At 34.4% G+C, this 19,524-nt stretch overlaps 1 protein-coding gene across 8 annotated transcripts in view; it reads left to right on the forward strand.

The window, feature by feature from the left end:
* NAV3 (neuron navigator 3) overlaps positions 1-19,524 on the forward strand; it is a 509,813-nt gene that overhangs the window by 341,951 nt on the left and 148,338 nt on the right. For all 8 annotated transcript variants that reach the window (XM_036400276.2, XM_036400277.2, XM_036400271.2 and 5 more), the window contains 2 exons: positions 9,465-9,537; positions 13,217-13,394. In XM_036400276.2, the coding sequence (XP_036256169.1) occupies positions 9,465-9,537; positions 13,217-13,394 (251 nt within the window). The remainder of the gene's footprint in view (positions 1-9,464; positions 9,538-13,216; positions 13,395-19,524) is intronic.

Below are 19,524 nucleotides of genomic sequence, written 5' to 3' on the forward strand. Positions count from 1 at the left end.
CATGTATTGAAATACATCCATGGTTTTCTGAGTTCGAACCCAGCACTATATTCCCATCAAAAATCCAAAACTTTCTTCTCACAATTTCTATTATAGTAGCACAAAAGCATTTCAGAAATTGCCATTACTGGATTTTGTGCTTTACAATGTCTGCTGCAGAGACTATAAAAAGGGGAGAGCAGACGGGGAGAGACTATATGGGGAGAGCAAATGCAGACAAGACAAGAAACAGAAAGAAGAGTGAGTAAAAAAGCTCACACCATTATCACACCATTCTCTTATGTGGTGCAGGGTTTTTGGTGTTTGTGGATAGAGCATTTTTTTGTTTTACATTAAAATGACAGGCAGATACTTATAATGATCTGTTTGGCCATCTAAAAATTATGATTAGGGTTGTTTTTTATTTAGAGTAAATTATTCATTAACGTGCTGATATGTACAGACAGAAACAAACTGTATTCCATACTTGCCATTACAGAAATTATCTCACATTCACTCTAAGGTTTCCAAGTACCAAGTGAGGAGCTAGGTGAAAAATTTGCAGCATTTATTATCACTTTCCTGACAGGGCTGACAGTAATTTATGCCAGAAGGGATCCAATTCCCACTGTACCATTTTCTTAAAAACAATACACACCCCAGCTTATGCTTTGACCTCAGTAGTGACCTCATACATTCTTTTATCAGCAGGTCAGTACATATGTCTGTTGAATTCTCCAAGTACTTGAGAAGTTAATTTGTTTTCACGTTTCTGGTTTTACTGGTCATATTTCATGTTTGGACTGCATGTTGGAGGAATTTGATGTGCGTGTTTCTTAACATCTCTTGGAAAAGGAAGTGGAAGCTATTTCAGTTTTAAATAAGATTGTCATTTTTTTCCTCAAAAAAACCCTAATAATTAAATAACTCCTGTATCATTTCCTAAATATTTTTGCCTGGGAGGCCTTCTACATACCAGTAGTTATTATTCTCTAAGGTAAAATTCTCCCCAGATGCCTCCAGTAAATCAGTTTTTAATTTGCATGTATGGTCTCTTTTTGCTAAGTCAATGCTTAGTTTGGAACAGTTTTCTGGAATGAAGCTACATGGTTCACTGTAGATATTTTTATTAAGTGCTCCTTAAATTATTCTATTGCAAATAATGAGGAGTCTGCTACAAAAGAGTTAAGCCGAATGTGTCTGTATGTCAGTGTATTCTGCTTAACCCCCTAAAACGTGCCATAATTTTGATAGAAATATGGAATGTGCCTTAATCTAGGCCACGTGCAACAGCAAGTCAGCAGAATGCACGAAACATCTCCCAGCAGGACTGTTAACACCTGTTTTGTCTGGGTGGGTTTTCTAATTTACACCACCCATGGAAACTTGACATTACCTTCCAGTGTAGTCACATGAAGTTATTCCAGCCAGCTGCTATGGTAGGAGCTTATAGGAAATAAACTACCAGAAAATAAATAACATGATTTTTGAGAGCTTGTTTATCTCCCAGTTTTCCCTTTCTTCAAATTTCCCCATTTCTACAAGGGAAACTGAGAATTCATGGCAAATTTCACTCAGTCTCAGCAGTCTGTGGCCAAGGGAACTGTGTAACATGCAGCCTGCCATACAAGCATCTTCCACAGGAACTGCAAATTTAAAACTAAGCAGCTTCCTCAGAAGAGTCATTATAAGTTTTGCATTACTCTGGGCCACATTTCTTTCCATTGCATTTACTTTCAGATTTGGAAGAATTTGTGTGTGTTCTCTGCTATTCCAAGTGTCCTTATTATGTAGTATCAGTAAAAAAAGAAAATTATTACATAGTAATACTTTGTACACTTTCTTCATATAGAATCTTGGTGGAAATATACCAGTTTTAGACAGTCTTGCTTAAAATTAAGAATTTGTAATTAATTTAGTTTGAACACATTTCTGTGTTAATAAGGACATACAACTATGAATATGCAAGAGACAAGAAAGCAGATCTTTTTCTGTCACTTGTGTTTAAACTAGTTTAAACTGCACTATATATATAAAAATAATCAGCTTGCTTGTGATAGTTCCATTATAATACTTGCAAAATGAGCCCATATGAGTCTATTTCACATTGTTCCCTTTGAAACCCTACTCTTAAATTTGAAAAAGGATCTTTCTTTTCGAATACCTATGAATCAACTATTGCGGATAACATACAACATTACAGTGTAGTGAAAATGGTACGACAGTTTTGCAAGTAAAATTTCTTGATAGCTTTTCACAGAAAGCAGGTAAATCAACAACAGTGTCAAATGGAAGGGAGTGCATGGCATTGAAGGTGTTTCTTATAATGATTGAGGTTACTGATTGGTACTTTTACAAATAATTGAAATAAATCTTACCATGTATTATAATAAATAAATCATAATTGCATACCTTTTATGGATTAGCTACCTTTTATCCCACAGGACATGTACAATTAAAAAGGCATTCGGGGTTTTTTCATATTTTAATTATATTACCAGTTGCACATTCTTCTAAAGAGATGAGCAGAATTTCAGATGTGCTGAACATCTGTTTTATAGTGAAAAACAGGGAACTCTCACTATTGACTATTCTTTATGCAATAATTTAAGAATCACATTGACTCCCAAACAGTGTTGAATATGCAGCATTTGAAGAATGGATAGGCAGGTGGATAAGAACATTGGACTGCGTAATCCATTTTTGTTTGCCAGTTTTAGTCTGGATGGTGCTTTTGACGTCTTCAGTTGGACCTCTTCAGAATAAGTCAGCTATCAAAAACATATTTCTGTACCCAATACTCAGCTTTAAAAAATCATAGTGCATACAGATATGTATAAAGCAAGCATGCTCATAAGTAGTGAGCAATGTATTCCCTTATCACTGAAATGGAGCAAGTTCTTGACTTGCTTGGTGTTTATGTTTTGGTGAAGGAACTATTTGACATATGCCCATTTGTACATAGTTTAAAAAAGCTAAATGTGCACTTATGAAGTCAGGTTTATCAAGCCTGGTTTTGTTAAATAATCTGAGTGATAAAACCGAGGTTAAAACCATGGCACTATAGAACAGCAAACGTTTTTTATTTCTATTTCTCTGTCTCGTAACTTTTTAGCTCTTTGTTTTAAAGACTGGCAGAACATAAACACAAACTAGTGAAACCAGCTGGGAAGAAAACCCATAAGGAACAAAATTACAAAGCAAACCGAAAATCTGGGTGTTTCCCACACAACAAGTGAATTGTCAACAGGTCACAATGTGTGCAATGGATGAGTCATTTAAGAACAGAAAGTGAAATAAACTTGTCCTTTTAAATCTCTGAGAACACCTATGGGCATAGCAGGTTGTGAAAGTGTATACATTTGGCCAAAGAATAGTCTTAGTAGTGTGTGTATGAGGATTAACCATGTATTTGTGAGAGTGTACATGACCAATTCTCTTACTGCTATTAGACAGAGGAAAATCAGAGTTTAGGCCATTTCCACCTTGAAATACTTTTCAGTGTTTCCCAGAGTATTCTGTATAGCTAAATCTATATGGAAAGTGTAGTTCTCTTACCAACTCCAACATGTGCATCAAAAATTATTTTATTTACTCATGAAGATGTCTTGGTTGCTTGCCTGAACCTCTGCTTATTCTAGAGCAGGCAATTGAGAGCAGTTCACTGGCACTTCACCTACTGAGTAAGCAACCAGATCTCAAAAGCTCATGCATCTCCTTACATGGCTGATTCCTGTTAAAATCAGACAAATAGTATCTGCTTTTACATTCTTTAAATGTTAATAATTTTATGCAATATGTGAATTGTAAATAGTCTAGGTTACTAGCTGTGAGGCCTGAATTTTATTTGATTTTGATTCTTTTAGTGCCCCAGAATTTGAAAGAGAAGGAGATGTGTAACAACAATAATATATTTTCTAATTCTGCATTCATTTAAATCCTCCACAAATTTTATTAGTGATGAATATCCATGCAAGAGGAAGATTCAAATGTATGTCTCTCAATTCAGGTTAATACTCTGGGGACATTTAGGAAGAAACATGCTGGTAAAGTGTGTTTGAAATACAGTTATCGTGACACATACTATCTTGTACCATAATATCAATCTCAAAGGAGTACTATTTATTATTTACAATTAAAAAGAAAAAAAAAACATCAAATACTGAAGAGTTTTGTGGAGTTTCTGTTCTCTGGAAAGTGAGTATGAATGTGATTCACTGGATTTCTGTGGACTATTATTTCCATGGATGTCCTTAATCAACCATCAGCAACATTACAAAACTTGTACAGGGAAAATCCTTTGCCAAATTTACCTGGGAACTGGGTCACGAATCAGAATGTCAACACACACACATGGAACTGTGGAAGATAGCGCTGAATGAAGTGCTAACAGAAATTATTGTTTTACTTTTGCTGCCAAAATAATCAAGAGTATTTAAGAGTGTGTATGTATAGAAACTCTATGTGGTTATAATAATTTGTTGTTTTTATAAAGGTATCCCATTCTTCAGGAAGAATCCAGCTCAAAGTAGGCAAACAGTAACTAACTTGTGTGGCTATGTGTTCTTGTAAACTGTATTGTCATAAAATTAATAAGAGGGGTTTAGTCAAAGCAAGATATTTTTTGAGCTTCTTGTACACACAGAGAAAGATAATGCTGTGTTAGTCATAATTACATGTATTATGAGCATCCCACAATTAAATTTATTTTTACATGTGGAGAAAGTGTCTTTCAGACAAAGGAGATGAAAAGTAATCTTGGCAACAACAAAAATAATAGGAGTAAATAGACATATTCTATGAGTCACTGGTGAGTACATCCCACAAATGAGCTCTTCCTGTAAGTCAGCTGGGTATTAAGTGCTACTACTATGCAAGTCCCTCAGTCTGATTTAGTGATTTATTTCTGACAATAAATTTCAAATAGCTTTCCCTCAAAAGCAGGTTGCCCGCAACTATGCGATATCATATATGTCAACACATTTCCAATGTATCTTCTTTGTATGCTACCTAATCTATTAATATTATCAGAGCTGTGACATTTCCTTTTATTTCTACATCTTCATGTGAAGTGTATCCCCTTATATACCAGTGTAAAAATATATTGGAGATTGCTACTATTTATGGTGTTAGGTGTCCCAGATGCTTTTTTCATGATGCTATGTGTATGAATACTATAAAAAAGGATCATATTGATGAAGAAAGCTTAATATATTGTAAGCATAACCTATTAGGCTTAAATTAAAAAGTGTCAAATGGTTATCTACCTGATGATGCCCACAAATTAATCCCTAAATTAGCATCATCTTCGCCAAGTGTATCTTTACCCACAATGCTGGAGATACATTTCAGAATTTGACATAATATCCTTGAGTTTTGATAAGGAGGTGGTTAGGTTTCCAAATTAGGGTTTTGTTACCTCTGGAAAGCAATTCCATGTAGTGTTGTTTGAATAGCTAAGTGGCAAATGTCTATATGGCAATGAAGGTTTATTATATTGTTAATTATTTAAGCTATTTATAGTTGTTAAAGTTTTTAGTATTTAAGTTCTGCTATTCAATGTGCTGCATTTATTCCGTGCTTTTGAATCTTTAATATAAAATAAGAGCCTTGGGAAAAAAAAATCAGGGATTGACAGCGGTGGAGAACTTTATCATCAGCAACAGTCTGATCTTGGCAGCATGTACCTGTACAAACAAATTTGAAAATTTGAGACTCTTCTCTGTCGTGATTTGTAAGATTTGGAGTCAATCTGTATATCCTGAATTCTGTACTGTAATGAGCGATATCGTCTGCTACAGTACCTTGTAGTTCTCATGATACAGCTCACTATAATGATAAATATAATCTCTGCTATAAACTAGTTCTTTTTGCAAGCAAAATTCACCAGACTTGTGGTCATATGTAAGGTACAAAATTTGTCTGGTGTCTGTGTTGTGTTACACCACAGCAATCTACACAGAATCTTCAGCCACTGATATATGAGCAGCACAATTCTGTACACACAGTGTCAGCTCTAGGAAGAGTTTACCCCAGTGAATAACTACTTATATAAACACGGGCTTCAGGAATTCATACCACTCTTGATTGAAACAGTACTGAGGAATGGAAGCTGCTTGAAATCTCTTGGAACTTTTGTAATTACAAAATTACTCTCATCTGTGAGTGAGTTTGAAGAAAAAGTGTTTGGGGCGGCTTGGGTTTGAGTTCAAAGAATAACTGTGGTTTGCCAGGGCAAGAAGTAGGTAATTAAAGCAATATTTAGAGACACACTGAGAGCTTCAAAACGGGACAATTTTAATGCTAACATTTTCTAGACTAGAGTGGAAAGAAAGTGAACATAACCCAAAAATGTATTAATGCATGTCTCATTGAATCCCCTAAGAGTTTCTGAGAGTTGTACAGTAACTGCAGTTATTATCAGAGACTGACTGCAAGAGTTGTTTTCTGACATTTTCAGGGTATTATGGGCCTGTGAGTTGCCACACCAAACTTGCTCAATTCACAAGTCAAAACAAGACTTTATTATAAAGCTAACAGTGCAACCCCAGTCTATTGTCTGAAAGTTGGCCACTGCTATTGCTTCATACACCCCTACCAAAGGGGTGACTTTGGACTCAGGGCTTCTGTTACACTTCTCTTGGTGAACTCTAATGCCAAACAGAATTTGCTTTTTAGTTCTGCAGCATACTGAGTCATTGGTGTTAGTGGTAATGATTCATTTTCTCTGAGAGTTTAAGAGACGCATGCTGTAAAATGTAAATTAACCAGGCGCTGTTTCTATAGGGTACTATTCACTAAATGTATGTGAAGGTTTAGGTAGTAGGCTTATTATTTATTATTATTCAGTATTGCAGATAGGTATTGAGATGTTTCCATATTAGGGCTTAAATATTCTCCTGTGAACTGTGATTTTTTTATATTTGTGGTCTTCTCAACTGCTGCAGAGGGAACATGCCCATCATCAAAAATTACTTGATTAAACTAGAATATGTGTTAGAAAATACTGTTCCAGTTATTATGCTACTGGTGTACTGTACTGATTTTTCTTTATTTTTCTTTTTTTCCCCTCTCCCTTTGACTTCTAGTGCTTATAGAGCTGAATTTCCCATCTATGAAGTAATTGATACTGCATTATGGTTGATTTGAAAGTCCAAAGACACAATGAGTTATGCAGCTAATAGCCCACCAAATCTTCATTTCTTTTCAATTTTTCAGAGCATAGATATTTCCATTCAAATTTTTTTCTTACATAGTTGACATTGTTTAAAGGTTGATTAGAAATATTCTTTTCACGTGCACAATTTTCTCAATGGATTCAGGGGTTTGGTTGAACGTCAGGGCTGAGCCAGCCCAGTGCCTTGCCATTGCCACCAGGAGTGGCACCATCCACCTTGTCCCTCCTTCCCACCTCCCCTTTCCTCTCCCAAGCCACGCTTTACTCAGCCTGGGACACGCCCTCCCCTCTGCTGGCTCCTGCACTTATCTGGCTGCACGGGAAACTGGAATGACTGAAATCCCTTTGCCTTTTTGCTGGGTGAATTCTCTGCACAGAGCCAGCTCCTGGTGCACTCAGAGAAGTGCTGAAGCCCAGCAGCAGCAGGGCCCTCACACCTGGGAGGAAGAGGAGGTGAGGAAGAACCAGATCTTCCTATTTTAGCTGCAGCCAACTTGCAACTGATTTAGTTATGTCATGTCTCTATGTATTAGCAAAATTACCTAGGTAATTTGGGGTTTTTTCATGGTGTAAAACTACATAAACATTTAAGAAAATGACAATTAATGCCTGGATTGCTGCCGTGACTGTGCTGGGCCAGAGCTGGAGTAATCCCATTGATTTTAGGGTGATTATTCCACATTCTAAGCTGTGAAAATTGGTGACACCCACCAAACTGATTTATGAAAGCTTTATGGTAGACCCCAATTTTTTAGTAAATTTCCTTAGTTTAACTGTTTTGAGTTTTGGTTTTCCTCTGTAATTGACTCAGTAAAAAAATTGTTTATCATTCACTATAAATGTTAGTATGCCCTTGAAATCAAGGTTTGAAAAGACTTCTAAAAATGTGTTTAGTAGTGTATTGACCTTTATTGTCCTTGAAGAGCAGGTCTGAATATTTTTCAAGTATTTATAAATTTATACATTTATACCCATGGATCAAGACAGTCTGTAGACTCATAACACATGTTGCTAGGGTCAGTAGTAAAAAGAATATTTAAATCCTTTTAGCTACTACCATTTCCAGAGAACAATGGCAGAACTCCAATGTAGAAAGATGACAGTAGTCAAAGACTTTCCTAGGTGAGAAAAGATACTGCCAAGGATCAAGTAGCTTTCTTTCAAGGAGTGAATTTACTGCTTATGTTTTGATGGTTGAAAACAATTGACATGAGACTTTGTAAAATGTGTAAACATTCAAATAAAATAACTGCATGGACTTGAGCTACTGCAGTTTTATGTTTTTAGTGTTGAATATTCTTTGCTTTATTTTTAATGTTCTCCAATGATAATAGGAATTTAAAATATATTGTTCAAATTTTGTTTTATTTTTGTGGTCCTAATTGCCTTGAAATAAATGCATAAACCTAAAATAGTATTTTAAAATCAAACTTGTTAAAGCCACTTGAAACATAACATCTCTCTATAGATATTGTTTCTGTTTTCATAGCAGCATATTTATAGACAAAGATAGTAATTTTTATGTTTATAGCTGATTATTCCTTCAGAAGTCCTGGAAGGACTGGGGTAATCAGCTCAGGATGGTGACTTGAGAACATTTTGGAACACCCCATCTCTATCGTGTATTAGAAATAGATGCATGAAAGCAGTCTAATTCTGTTATTATTCATTTTAGAGGCAGAAGTTTTTTCCTTTTATTGATCTACATTTAGGCTACATTTTTGTACCTAAAGCTCTCTGTGGTAGCTGTAGATTTTTTCTAAATCACCAAGAGAAGCCAGCACCATGTACTTCACTAAGCAAAAACTCTTCTGAGGCAAGCAATTAAAGAGGAACAACCACTAAAGAGAGTGATATAATTTCCACAGAATCCCACATCATCCCAAGCAAGTACCTTTGCTTACACTGTTTTTGCTTACATTTTTTAGTAAACTCAGCTGCTCACATCTCCAGATATATATTCAGTGTCCAGTTCTCTATGAGTGCTTTCACTGCTCCTTGTTTGTAGCATACAAAATCCAGTTTTATGTTAACTAGGTGGGTTGCTGAGTTGCCAGCATGCCATTCTGGATTGGGCATTTGTGAATTGTTTTAAGCACCAAAGCGGACAATGAAAGCTTTATCTCGATTCCCCAATTAGCAGTAATCATTCTTGCTAAACTTTGATAAAGAGCTGTACTATGCAATGAATGTAAAGTATTCATTCCTGAGCAGTTTTTTTTTTGTTGGTTTTTTTTTCCCCTCTGCCAACATTTCTGTGTTTTGTAAAATAGTCTTATCCTGCTTGTTATTTCTATTCATGTTGCAGATTGAGAATGTTGATGTCTGCCTTAGCTTTCTGGCAGCCAGAGGCGTAAATGTCCAAGGTCTTTCTGCAGAAGGTAAGAGAAACAAATCATCAGAACAAATAACAAGATTTTCTTCTGAAAGCTGAATTTCTTAACACAAATCACTTGCACCTAAATACCAAGCTCCAGCTGTCTTGAACAGCATGCAGATATAGATTAATGATAACAAGTGAGAGTTTCCTTTTAATTTTTCCCTTGAAATTGAACCAAGAAATGCAATGTTTATGAATCTTGAGACACTGTTTTAAAACAATATTTTTTCAATGGTATTAATCTTTTAATGTTAGCTCCACAATATTAGATAGGCACAGAACTTCCTGAGCATACTTTTTTTAAAAAATTGTTCATATATTTGATTCAAAACAGCAAACAAGAACATAAGAATCCTGCTCAGTTAAATAAACCCAGGGAAGACTATTTGTTTCAGCAAATTTATTATTAGTAGTAATGCTGTCCAGATGAGTCTGAAAATTATAGTATTCCTTTGATGTCACCTATTAAGTCAAAGAGTGAATGGTTTTGCTGCTTCAGTTATTCTGCTGTATTAGTCACCTTAAATGATTGCCTAATGTGGTTGCAACTAAATTAATAAATATAATAAATAAAAACCATTAAAAATACCAGTTGTCTTAATAATTACGTAATATTGCCTTGTTCATATAAGAGGCAAGTGAATTAATAAAATGTATATGTCTTTGTCGTGTAGCAAATTAGGCAGTTCTGCAAGGTGTTGCACACCTTCAAAATCCCTTTGACCTCTATGGTACCTGAAGGTAACAGGTCCAGAGATGCATCCCTGTATTTTTATTTTGCTTGTAGCATAACTAAAAGCTGGAAGGACTTTTTTTTTCCAGAGATGGTAATTTGAGTTGAATTCTAGAAGATGCATGGAGAAAAAATTTGGAATGCTAGCCACTATTTGATTGTGAAATTAACTCAGAATTACTATCTTTCACTATCTGAACCTATCTAGGATTTTAAACATGCAACACAGACATGATGTGTTCTATCTATTCACCTTGATTGTCAAATTGAAAAGCTCCCTCAGTGATTCAGGAGAACCTTTGTGTCTACTTGTAGATATCCTGTTGCAACAGAATATTGAAAGTTTGCATTCTCTCATTCACCTCAAAGTTATTTAGAACCAGAATTTCTAGAGCAGCCTATCTTTACTTTGATATAAAGTATGAATTTATGTGTGAATAGCACGAATTTATTTTTTGAGGATACTCATCATTCTCATACTCATCAATATGTCATGACATGGTACATGACATATTTTCTGTACTTTTTAAAATCAGAATCTGCCTGCATTCTGCAATGCCTTTATTGCTACCTTTGTTTTACTTCGGAAAATAATTTTAATAGGATATATGCTTCAATTGTGTAGCTTTAAGTTCATGTGCTACTAAAAGCAATACTACTACATAGGACTAAGTGCAAGGACTATGATTTAAAATGCTCTTTATTCTTCAAAACCAAATTTTAATGTTTAGTGCTGAAGTAAGATTAAAATTAATTCTGCTGTTACACAATTGGTCATGAATCTGAAGTAAATCCACTACTACCTTCACAATTATATTCTTCAAAGTCTTGCAGAGGTGTGATTTCCTTAAATATACCATTTTTACTGTGTATATCCTGAAATTACAATTTTATAGGGGGAGAAGAAATTGAGTTTCTTGTAATAAGCTTTGGTAAACGTGTCTTGTTACTACTGGGTCATTTATTAATGACCACAGAGGTTGCAGAACAATAAACCATTAGCTTAACAAGTTTTGAAGATTTCACAGCCATTTTATGACCTCATTTTGACAATTGAGCAAAGAGGTCTAAAAAAAAAGTAATTTTCAAGTCTTGGCTACCAAATCTCTGCTTGAGAGCCCAGTTGATAAATAATTGTCCAGTTGCTACAAAGAAAATCTTCTCATTTTCCAAGTATATGTTTAGTATACATGAGAAGTTTCTGGATTTTTTGCTTGTGAGAAATATTCTAACTTCAACTCTATTAAAATGAGGAAAGAAAAAGTTAGTGATAGCATCCTTCCCTAAAGATAGTAACAAATATATTAACACAAAAGGAGCAAAATTTAAGATTGAAAAATGTTGAGCGGGATTTAAGAAAGGATTCTCCTTCTGAGCATGAAGTGATGCAAAATGATAAGAATGATAAATAAACTGGTGTCACGTACTGAGAGTCTTCTCAAAACAGAGCCACTTAAAATGGATAGTTACATGGTTTTTTGGGAGTGTTTTTAGGATAATTTTAAATACAAATTTTCTGTCTTCCTTGACAGTGATCTTCCTTGAAACCAACATGACTGCAAAAGTCATATTGCCTAAAAAGTTTACTTGCTCTGGGAAAGTTCTACATATCTCTTATGGTCTCATTGATAATCAAAGATCCTGCAGCATCTTCACAGAGAAGATGAATAAGTATGGCTGCTTAGAACAAATTCACATTTTGAAAAGTATATTTCAGTGTCCAGGATTAGGTTTGATTTTGAAGAACATGTTGTGAGCATAAAAGCTCCAGTGTTTACTGCCTTAGTATACGTATTAACATTTCACCTAATCCTATTGAAAAAAAAAATTGGTTTAAGAGACATGAAAATGACAGTAATTCGTATAAATTCAGCTTGAAAATTTCCTTGGGAAAGCTGTGCAGTACACACAACTCAGTATTTTGATTTGCAGGGAAGGCAGGAAGGTTGTGGCATTGCATGTCAGATTGCAAGTCTATAGGTCTAATAAAAACCTTTCCCAAGATGGTCAGTGCCAAAGAAAATTAATAATGAAGTTATGAATAGACCTACATGCTGCAGATAATTTCATTAAAGTCTTCTGAGGTTTCTTTTTGTCACTGAAATCCTTTATCAGCAAAGAATAACAACATCCTTGTAAAATCTTCATCTCAGGCTGGGAAAAAGCTAAAAAAGTAATGGGAGTCATAGGGATGCTACTGGGGTTCACCAGAATTATATTCAGGTAGCTGTTTAGCCTTGTCAAAGCTGCAGTTTTTGTCTTCATTATCAGTAATAGCAGTATAAAATAAAAGCTATAAAATCATGTCATTTGAAAGTTCAAAGATGTAATCATCAGCATTACAGTCACCTTTTTTAAAAGCAACCTTACATTTATTTTCTTCTCTTACATTTCCTGCACACCTCTGTATGAATGGATAGGTGCTCACTGACAATAACCATTACCATACAGTCTTTTTGATTTTTCCAGAACTCACTGTTTATTACCAATGTGCACAGAATTTGCTCCAAAAGCAAAAAGAGTAATTTAAAGTCATGAGGTTTGAAGGGATGTATATTTAAGACTAGAAAGAATTCAGATTTTTTTCTTAATGAGCTGTTCCTTAATTAGAATATTTTTACTTTGCTGGGACAGTACATTTCAGAATTGTGTCTTATTTAAGGTTGGATATACTCTTGTTTATGACCATGCAAATGTCTCATCATGAAGGCATTGTAGAGATAGGTGTTTATTGCAACACTGACACATAAAAACCTAAAATTATAATAAAAAATATGCTATCAGTGACACCTAAAATGTCTCTGATATTACAAGTAAATTAAGAGATATAAGACATAAACATGTATAGCTATAGGTATGTACAGACATACTTTAGTATGACTTTTACAAAACTGAAATCTAAAACCAAAGTGTTTTCACTTCCTTTTCTCTTTCGCTTTTTTAATAGAAATAAGGAATGGAAATTTGAAAGCCATTTTAGGGCTGTTTTTCAGTTTGTCTCGGTACAAACAGCAGCAACATCATCAGCAACAGTACTACCAGTCCTTGGTGGAGTTACAACAGCAAGTCCCTTCAACTCCAGCTGAAATCAGCCAGTCCAAAACACACCAAGATATGCAGTCAAGGTAGGTTAAACAGTTATTTTTCTCAGGCCTAAAAGCTTTTTATTTTTCTGTTCAAAAAAGACAAAATTTTGTTTAAAAAATTGGCCATTTAATTGTTTTTTAGCTATTTACACAGTGGTTTCAATGTGTTTTTTGATAGTAAGCCCAGATTTCTTGGGACTAAAGTTAGAGTGAGTGCAGAGAACAATACCAATTAGTTTAAGTTCCAACTTTAGTTAATTGTTAGCCTTTCTTTGACTTTATTATTGATTTTTCTGTGAATTGCACAATAAGAGGCTGCTAGCACACCATGTGGTTAGTATACTGGTTATTTTCATGTTTTCTTCACATTCCCAATTCCACATGTAAATGAAAAATTTCCAATAATCAACAAAAAAGATGGGGAAAAGGCATAATTAATACTTTCATTTGTTATAAACTCTTTTTATCTCCACACATTCTGGTTTTTGAGGGCCTAATTCTATTCGAATGTATTGTAGAAGAAGAATTCTTCTTCAATGTATTGGAGAAGAAATAGCCTAAATCTAGTTGGTTTTTTTAAGTGGGCAGTTTTTATTCAGTTTTAAGAAAACAAAGCACTCATTGGAACCCAATAATCGCTGAATTACATTGCTTTCAGACTATGCCTGAAAACATATTTTCAGAAGGTAGTTGCTTGAAGGCCAGTATAGAAGAAGGAGTTTGAAACAGAAATATCTGTTTAAATAGAATGAATATTAACAATGTATATTTTATTGGGGAAGTTTAAAAAAAGTCAACTGTAGATCATCATGAAGAGTTTTGTCTGTTGCTTTGTTGGGTTCAGTGTTCAATTTTTTATATCCTTGTTCAAAACATTTTTGTGGATTTACTGAACAACTGTATGTTGAGAGTGTGGTAAATCAATGATCTAGATTGGATTAAAAGTATCAGAATAATATATTGAGATTCTGGTTCTTAATTCCATTGATATATAAATTACACTTTCATGTATATAATAAACATATTTCTTCTTAAATGAACAAAGCTTTAACACTTTAGCCTGATAGAAATCTGTATCTTGGAACTAGAAATGTTTTAAAAATATGTTTTGGAGGGACATGTTGCTAATAGCTTTTTAATTACTGCATTTGATGCAAAAATTAAGATACATGTGTTTGGCTGGGGCATTATATATAAAGTGAAATGCTTTTATTTTCTCTGCTGCTGAAAATTAATGTCTTGGAAGGTTTTCCTGTGAAGTATACTATTAACGTGTAATCTAGGAAATTATGGTCAGGTCCTAGGAGAGTCTGACCATTCTCAACATTTTCAAAAGCTGAGTTTCTGCTTTATGGAGGATATTTGATATTGCATAAGAGACAATAACATCTTGCTATTCAGGAAATAAGTGTTCACAGCTTTAATCAGGGGAATTAAGAGCTTAGCCAGATTCCTATAAGTACCTTTGGTTACTGTTTTTTGTTTTTAATTTAGTGAAAGAACTGAAATATTTCCTGATTTTATAATTTATCCATGGTGAATTTTTAATAACAAAAAAAATTACAGTGTTCTTTGTATCATGACTATTTCAAGAGTTTGTCCCAAAAAGCCTGGATACAGCAGGTTTTTTACTATTTGGATGATGGTGATTCCACATGGTAGGCAAAGAGGTGTTGAATCTTATACTAAGCTTTCCATTATAATTCCCTGAAATCTCCTGGTACTTCTTCACTTTTTTACTCTTTTCTATTTTGCTATGTTAAAACAGGCTTCATTAAGAAAAAGAGAAATTATTCCATGTCCCAGATTGTCCACATTTACGATTTTGTAGTGACGTCTAAGGTGGCTGTAAAAAAATTTCAACTTTCATCAGTGTGCTTTAAACCTTCCACTGTAATCTAGGAGTTTAAAATACTTTAATTATTTGATTAAATTTATGTTCATAGCTAAGTTTCAGATGTAAAATATTTCTATGCAAAAAATTACCAGACCAAGATTAATGGCATCTTTCTTACTTCTTATCTGTAAACTGAAAGCAAAATTTTTTCTATTTGCTTTCACATACAGAGAAGTTTGATGCTTGTTAATATAAAGTCTGTATTGCCTGAGGGAATATGGTTTCTTCTATCCATATATTTTTCATTTAAGTCTTTAAGGATAAAAAAAGATGCCTACCAAAAACTTTCTCCTATATGAAAATTTTCTATCGTCTACTATAAATTTAAGTACATCTAGTATTATGAGCTCTGAGCAAAACAAGGAGCCCTGGAACTTAGAAACAAACAGAAATACAATTTTTTTTCAATACTATTTTTTTTATTTGTCAAGTTTTGAAGTAATATAAATAAAGTAGCATAAAATAATATTTCCCTTCCTAAGAAAAATGACTACTTGTCAAAACAAGTTTTCCACTAATAGATGGGCATATATAAACATCCACTGATGTGAATTATCTCTGGTGGACTTACCAACACTTCTTTTCATAGCAGCCATTTATTTCAAGTAATTATTTCCCAATAAAATAAATAATTTGAAATATTATTTAAAAATATTTACCTTTCTAGTTTAAAGATGCTAATGAGTAAATAAAAGCTTCTGTTTAGAAAGAAGCCAAAATATGAATTAAACAATAAAAGATTACTTTGGTGAGATCTATTTTGCCTCTTGCCCATTTTTGCTGTCTGAAATGTGGGCAGGCAGCTTACGTGATTCCTCAAACTGATTTCTATGATTGCTTTCATGTCAGGTGTCTCAGCTATATATATTACAAATGCCACCAACATAACTGAGCTGGGGGAAGCTCATGGTTTAGAAGGTCCTTAGGAACTCACACGGCTGCTCTATCGGACACTTGAGATCTTTAGATCTTTTTGGCAAGAAGTAGTTTCATACAGATACTGAAACCTACACATTTCACGGTATGGAGAATTTTGGAAAGTGATAAAATCTGAAGTGTATATTAATGTACATTCTGCACACTGTCCATATGAAATTAACTCAATAGGTAATCTAACTGCTATCAATCAAAAATGGAGTCATTTTACTTTTTTTCTGAAGTGCTGTTGATAAAACAAGCTGTTTTATCCTTTCATAGTAAATGTTTATCTTAATGGCTATTTATTATTACACAATTATTGTGCAGGTATGCCATTCTTTATTACCATGTTGCAGTTCTGAATATGTTTATAAAAATTCTTGATTCTTTCTGTTTTCTAACATTTGTAACATAACTGTGGAAAGGTTTGGTATGCAGAAGCCCTAAGGCAGAAAATCCATTACAGTGTATATTTTGGAAAAAATATTTGACAAATGCACATAACAGAGAGTAGTTTCCATTAAACTGACCTGTGGTCTTTTATTATCTAGAAATAGTTCTTCCAGGTTTTTGAAAGGAACAAGAATTATCTTATTATTATGGCAGAAGCCAGATAATGAATATAGCTGCTAACACTTGAATGGGACATTTGTCTTTTTTCAATAATGGCAAAATGCTTCCAAACTAATTTGAGTAAATTTTCAAGGGTATTTTGAAAATCATCTTCTTACACCATGGGTATTTTATTTCACTGGAAGACTCACACGTATTTACTTTGCATATTTACCTGCGACATAAGGATGTCTTTTTGATGCACTCTGTACATTTCAGTGCATTTGATATCCATGTGCTTGTATGTGCGCCTATAGGTAAGTAAAAGAAAAATATATACATTGAAAAAGGTGGGTGATTTTATAGACGATACATTTTCTTAAATCTTCAGTAATCAGTCACATATAAACTATGTCTTAGTTTATATTAATAACTGAGGTTATTTTAGGTTACAATATTCTGTAAGAAAAGTTATCTTCTTCATTGCTTCCAGGTAATGTATACTAAGCATATTGTGTAATGTCACCTTTATTTCCTAGGAGGTAAAAAGCTGTTGTATTTTCTTTATTAAACAAATAAAAGAAGGTGATTCCCTTCACTTTTTCCAAGAGAAATATAGATTTCACATGGGAGAAGGAAATACCTCTGAGAAGTCACACTGAAAATGGTCAGATAGATAACAGAGGTTGCTGAAGACCAAGAAGGTTTTGGCTTTGTATGTGCAGGGCTAGCATCTCACTCTCCTAATTTAAAAGGCTGGTCCTGCTGGTGATGGTGGTGATGATGGTACTCATCCCCATTTCCAGGTTATGATGTCCTCAGTAATGATCAGTGTCTGTGATCATTACCGCATCTGAACATTTCCATGTGCCACTGAAGACAAGCTACTTTATACAGTGTTTGAGCCCTTTGTCAACAGAAACTGAAGCAGGCACCAAATTAGATTAGGTCTCTACAGGTTTCATACACAGGCTGTTTTGCTAAGAAGCCCTGGGGGAAGGTTATAATCAGAGTATCACAAGGCTGGACAAGTTAGATTTGTGCAGAAATGGGGAATTCAGGAGACTGATCCAAGGGGCTACTTGTCCTCATGTGACTAGGAGACAACACAGAGAGGAAAGTAATTAAACCAATTTCTGGAGGAACCTCTCTTTCCTAAGTGCAAAGTTAGCATGGGAGGATAGTGAACCTTCTTTTACGGGCTCCTTACAAAGTTATCCAAAATCGGTCAGTGTGGCAGTGCTTTAACATTCCTGTTCCCTTGTAAGCTGTCTGTGACCAATGTCAGAATTGTGAAAGTTGTGCATACAGAAGGCAAGCAAGATTCTTCTTGTGAAAGAGTATTATTTGCCTATCTAGTCCTATGGCCAACAGCAACATTTCAAATTAAATGTAAAAGGAAGGAAGGAAGTTGATTCATGGTAAGTGAAATTGCCTTGCAAAAAGCATACATTCTTTATGGAAGATCATACTTTTGTACCAGTAATTATAAAAACTCTGAAATTATTAGACTGTTAGTGAAAAAATCCAGAGTAAATAAATAGTAACCAAAGGCAAAGAATAGTTTTAGATGTGATTTCTGATTTCTTTTTATCCTAAAATTTCCTGTATTCTTCCATGACTAACTGTGAGAATTGAATATTTCAAAATCTGAAGCTGGCATTTCACTCTTTCCTTATGACTTTATTGCAGCTCTGAGATTTATTTTTAAAAATACAGTGCTGGTGGCCTTATTTATATCTGTCAGTACAGATAGATGACAACAATGGCTACATTATATTTTTATGCTTCGCTTTGGTAGTGGATTCCATTATCAGAGCAATACATCTGTGGTGATGATCTTTCAACCACCCAGATACTAAGAGAAAACATATGTGGATGAAAGAAGTTCTGTCTCATTTACAGATTAGACAGTAACTGGTTTCAGTAAGCTGTCAGAAAAATTCCCCTAGATGGAAAAACTATTTTATCATGTACAGGAATGATGAGCACAGCTTGAGGTCCAGATGGATTTTATTAAATTTGTTATATTAAAAGTGCACCCTGGTTTTCTTGAGCATATAAACAAAGTTAGGTAGCTGATTTCTGCAGGCAGTTGCATATATAACTACTGCAAGGAACAGGGTTTCATGTTGCCTGCTGCTCAGAAGTACTAGGGAAGAAATTAAGCCTGTTGGACGCAGAGCTTGTGCTTTGTGAAATACAGTAACGAAAATGCAGTGCTTATGATTATGAATTGAAATAGATCCATGTCAGAATAGTGGGAATCTGCATGGCAATCTTGATTACATCACTCTGTTTAGAAAAAGGCCTTCATTTAAATATTCTGAAGGTTTAAAATATGGTTACAGCAGTCTACACCAAGTGTGTTGCACTGACGTAGGCTGGAAAATGGAAGATGTACATAGTTGTGTGTGTTTCTTGATTAATATATGGGAAAGGGATGAAACAAGTCCCTTTGCTGTCCTTTGCTTATGCCATTGCTAGTCACTTGGTTTTGTTGAAAGGAAAGAGGCAGGCAGTTCCTGCTTTTCCCACAGTGGAATCATTACCAAATCAGGGATTCTGAAGAGAAGAAAAATTAAGAAAATATTTCTTCTTTCTGTTCTCTTTTTGTTAGTAAGGGTCTAAGTGCTATTAATCCAATCTGATGTATTTTTGTATGTCTGGGAGATAATGCAGAATGAGTTGCTGTATGTGATTGTTCCAGGATTTGCAGGAAGCTGACCTTTAAATGGCCCTTAGGTATTTAATTTTATTTTAACCTTTTATTTTACCTTGCAAATCAGCTGTGGCTCTATT

Source organism: Molothrus ater, chromosome 5 (assembly GCF_012460135.2).
Source record: "Molothrus ater isolate BHLD 08-10-18 breed brown headed cowbird chromosome 5, BPBGC_Mater_1.1, whole genome shotgun sequence".
Lineage (NCBI taxonomy): Eukaryota > Metazoa > Chordata > Aves > Passeriformes > Icteridae > Molothrus > Molothrus ater.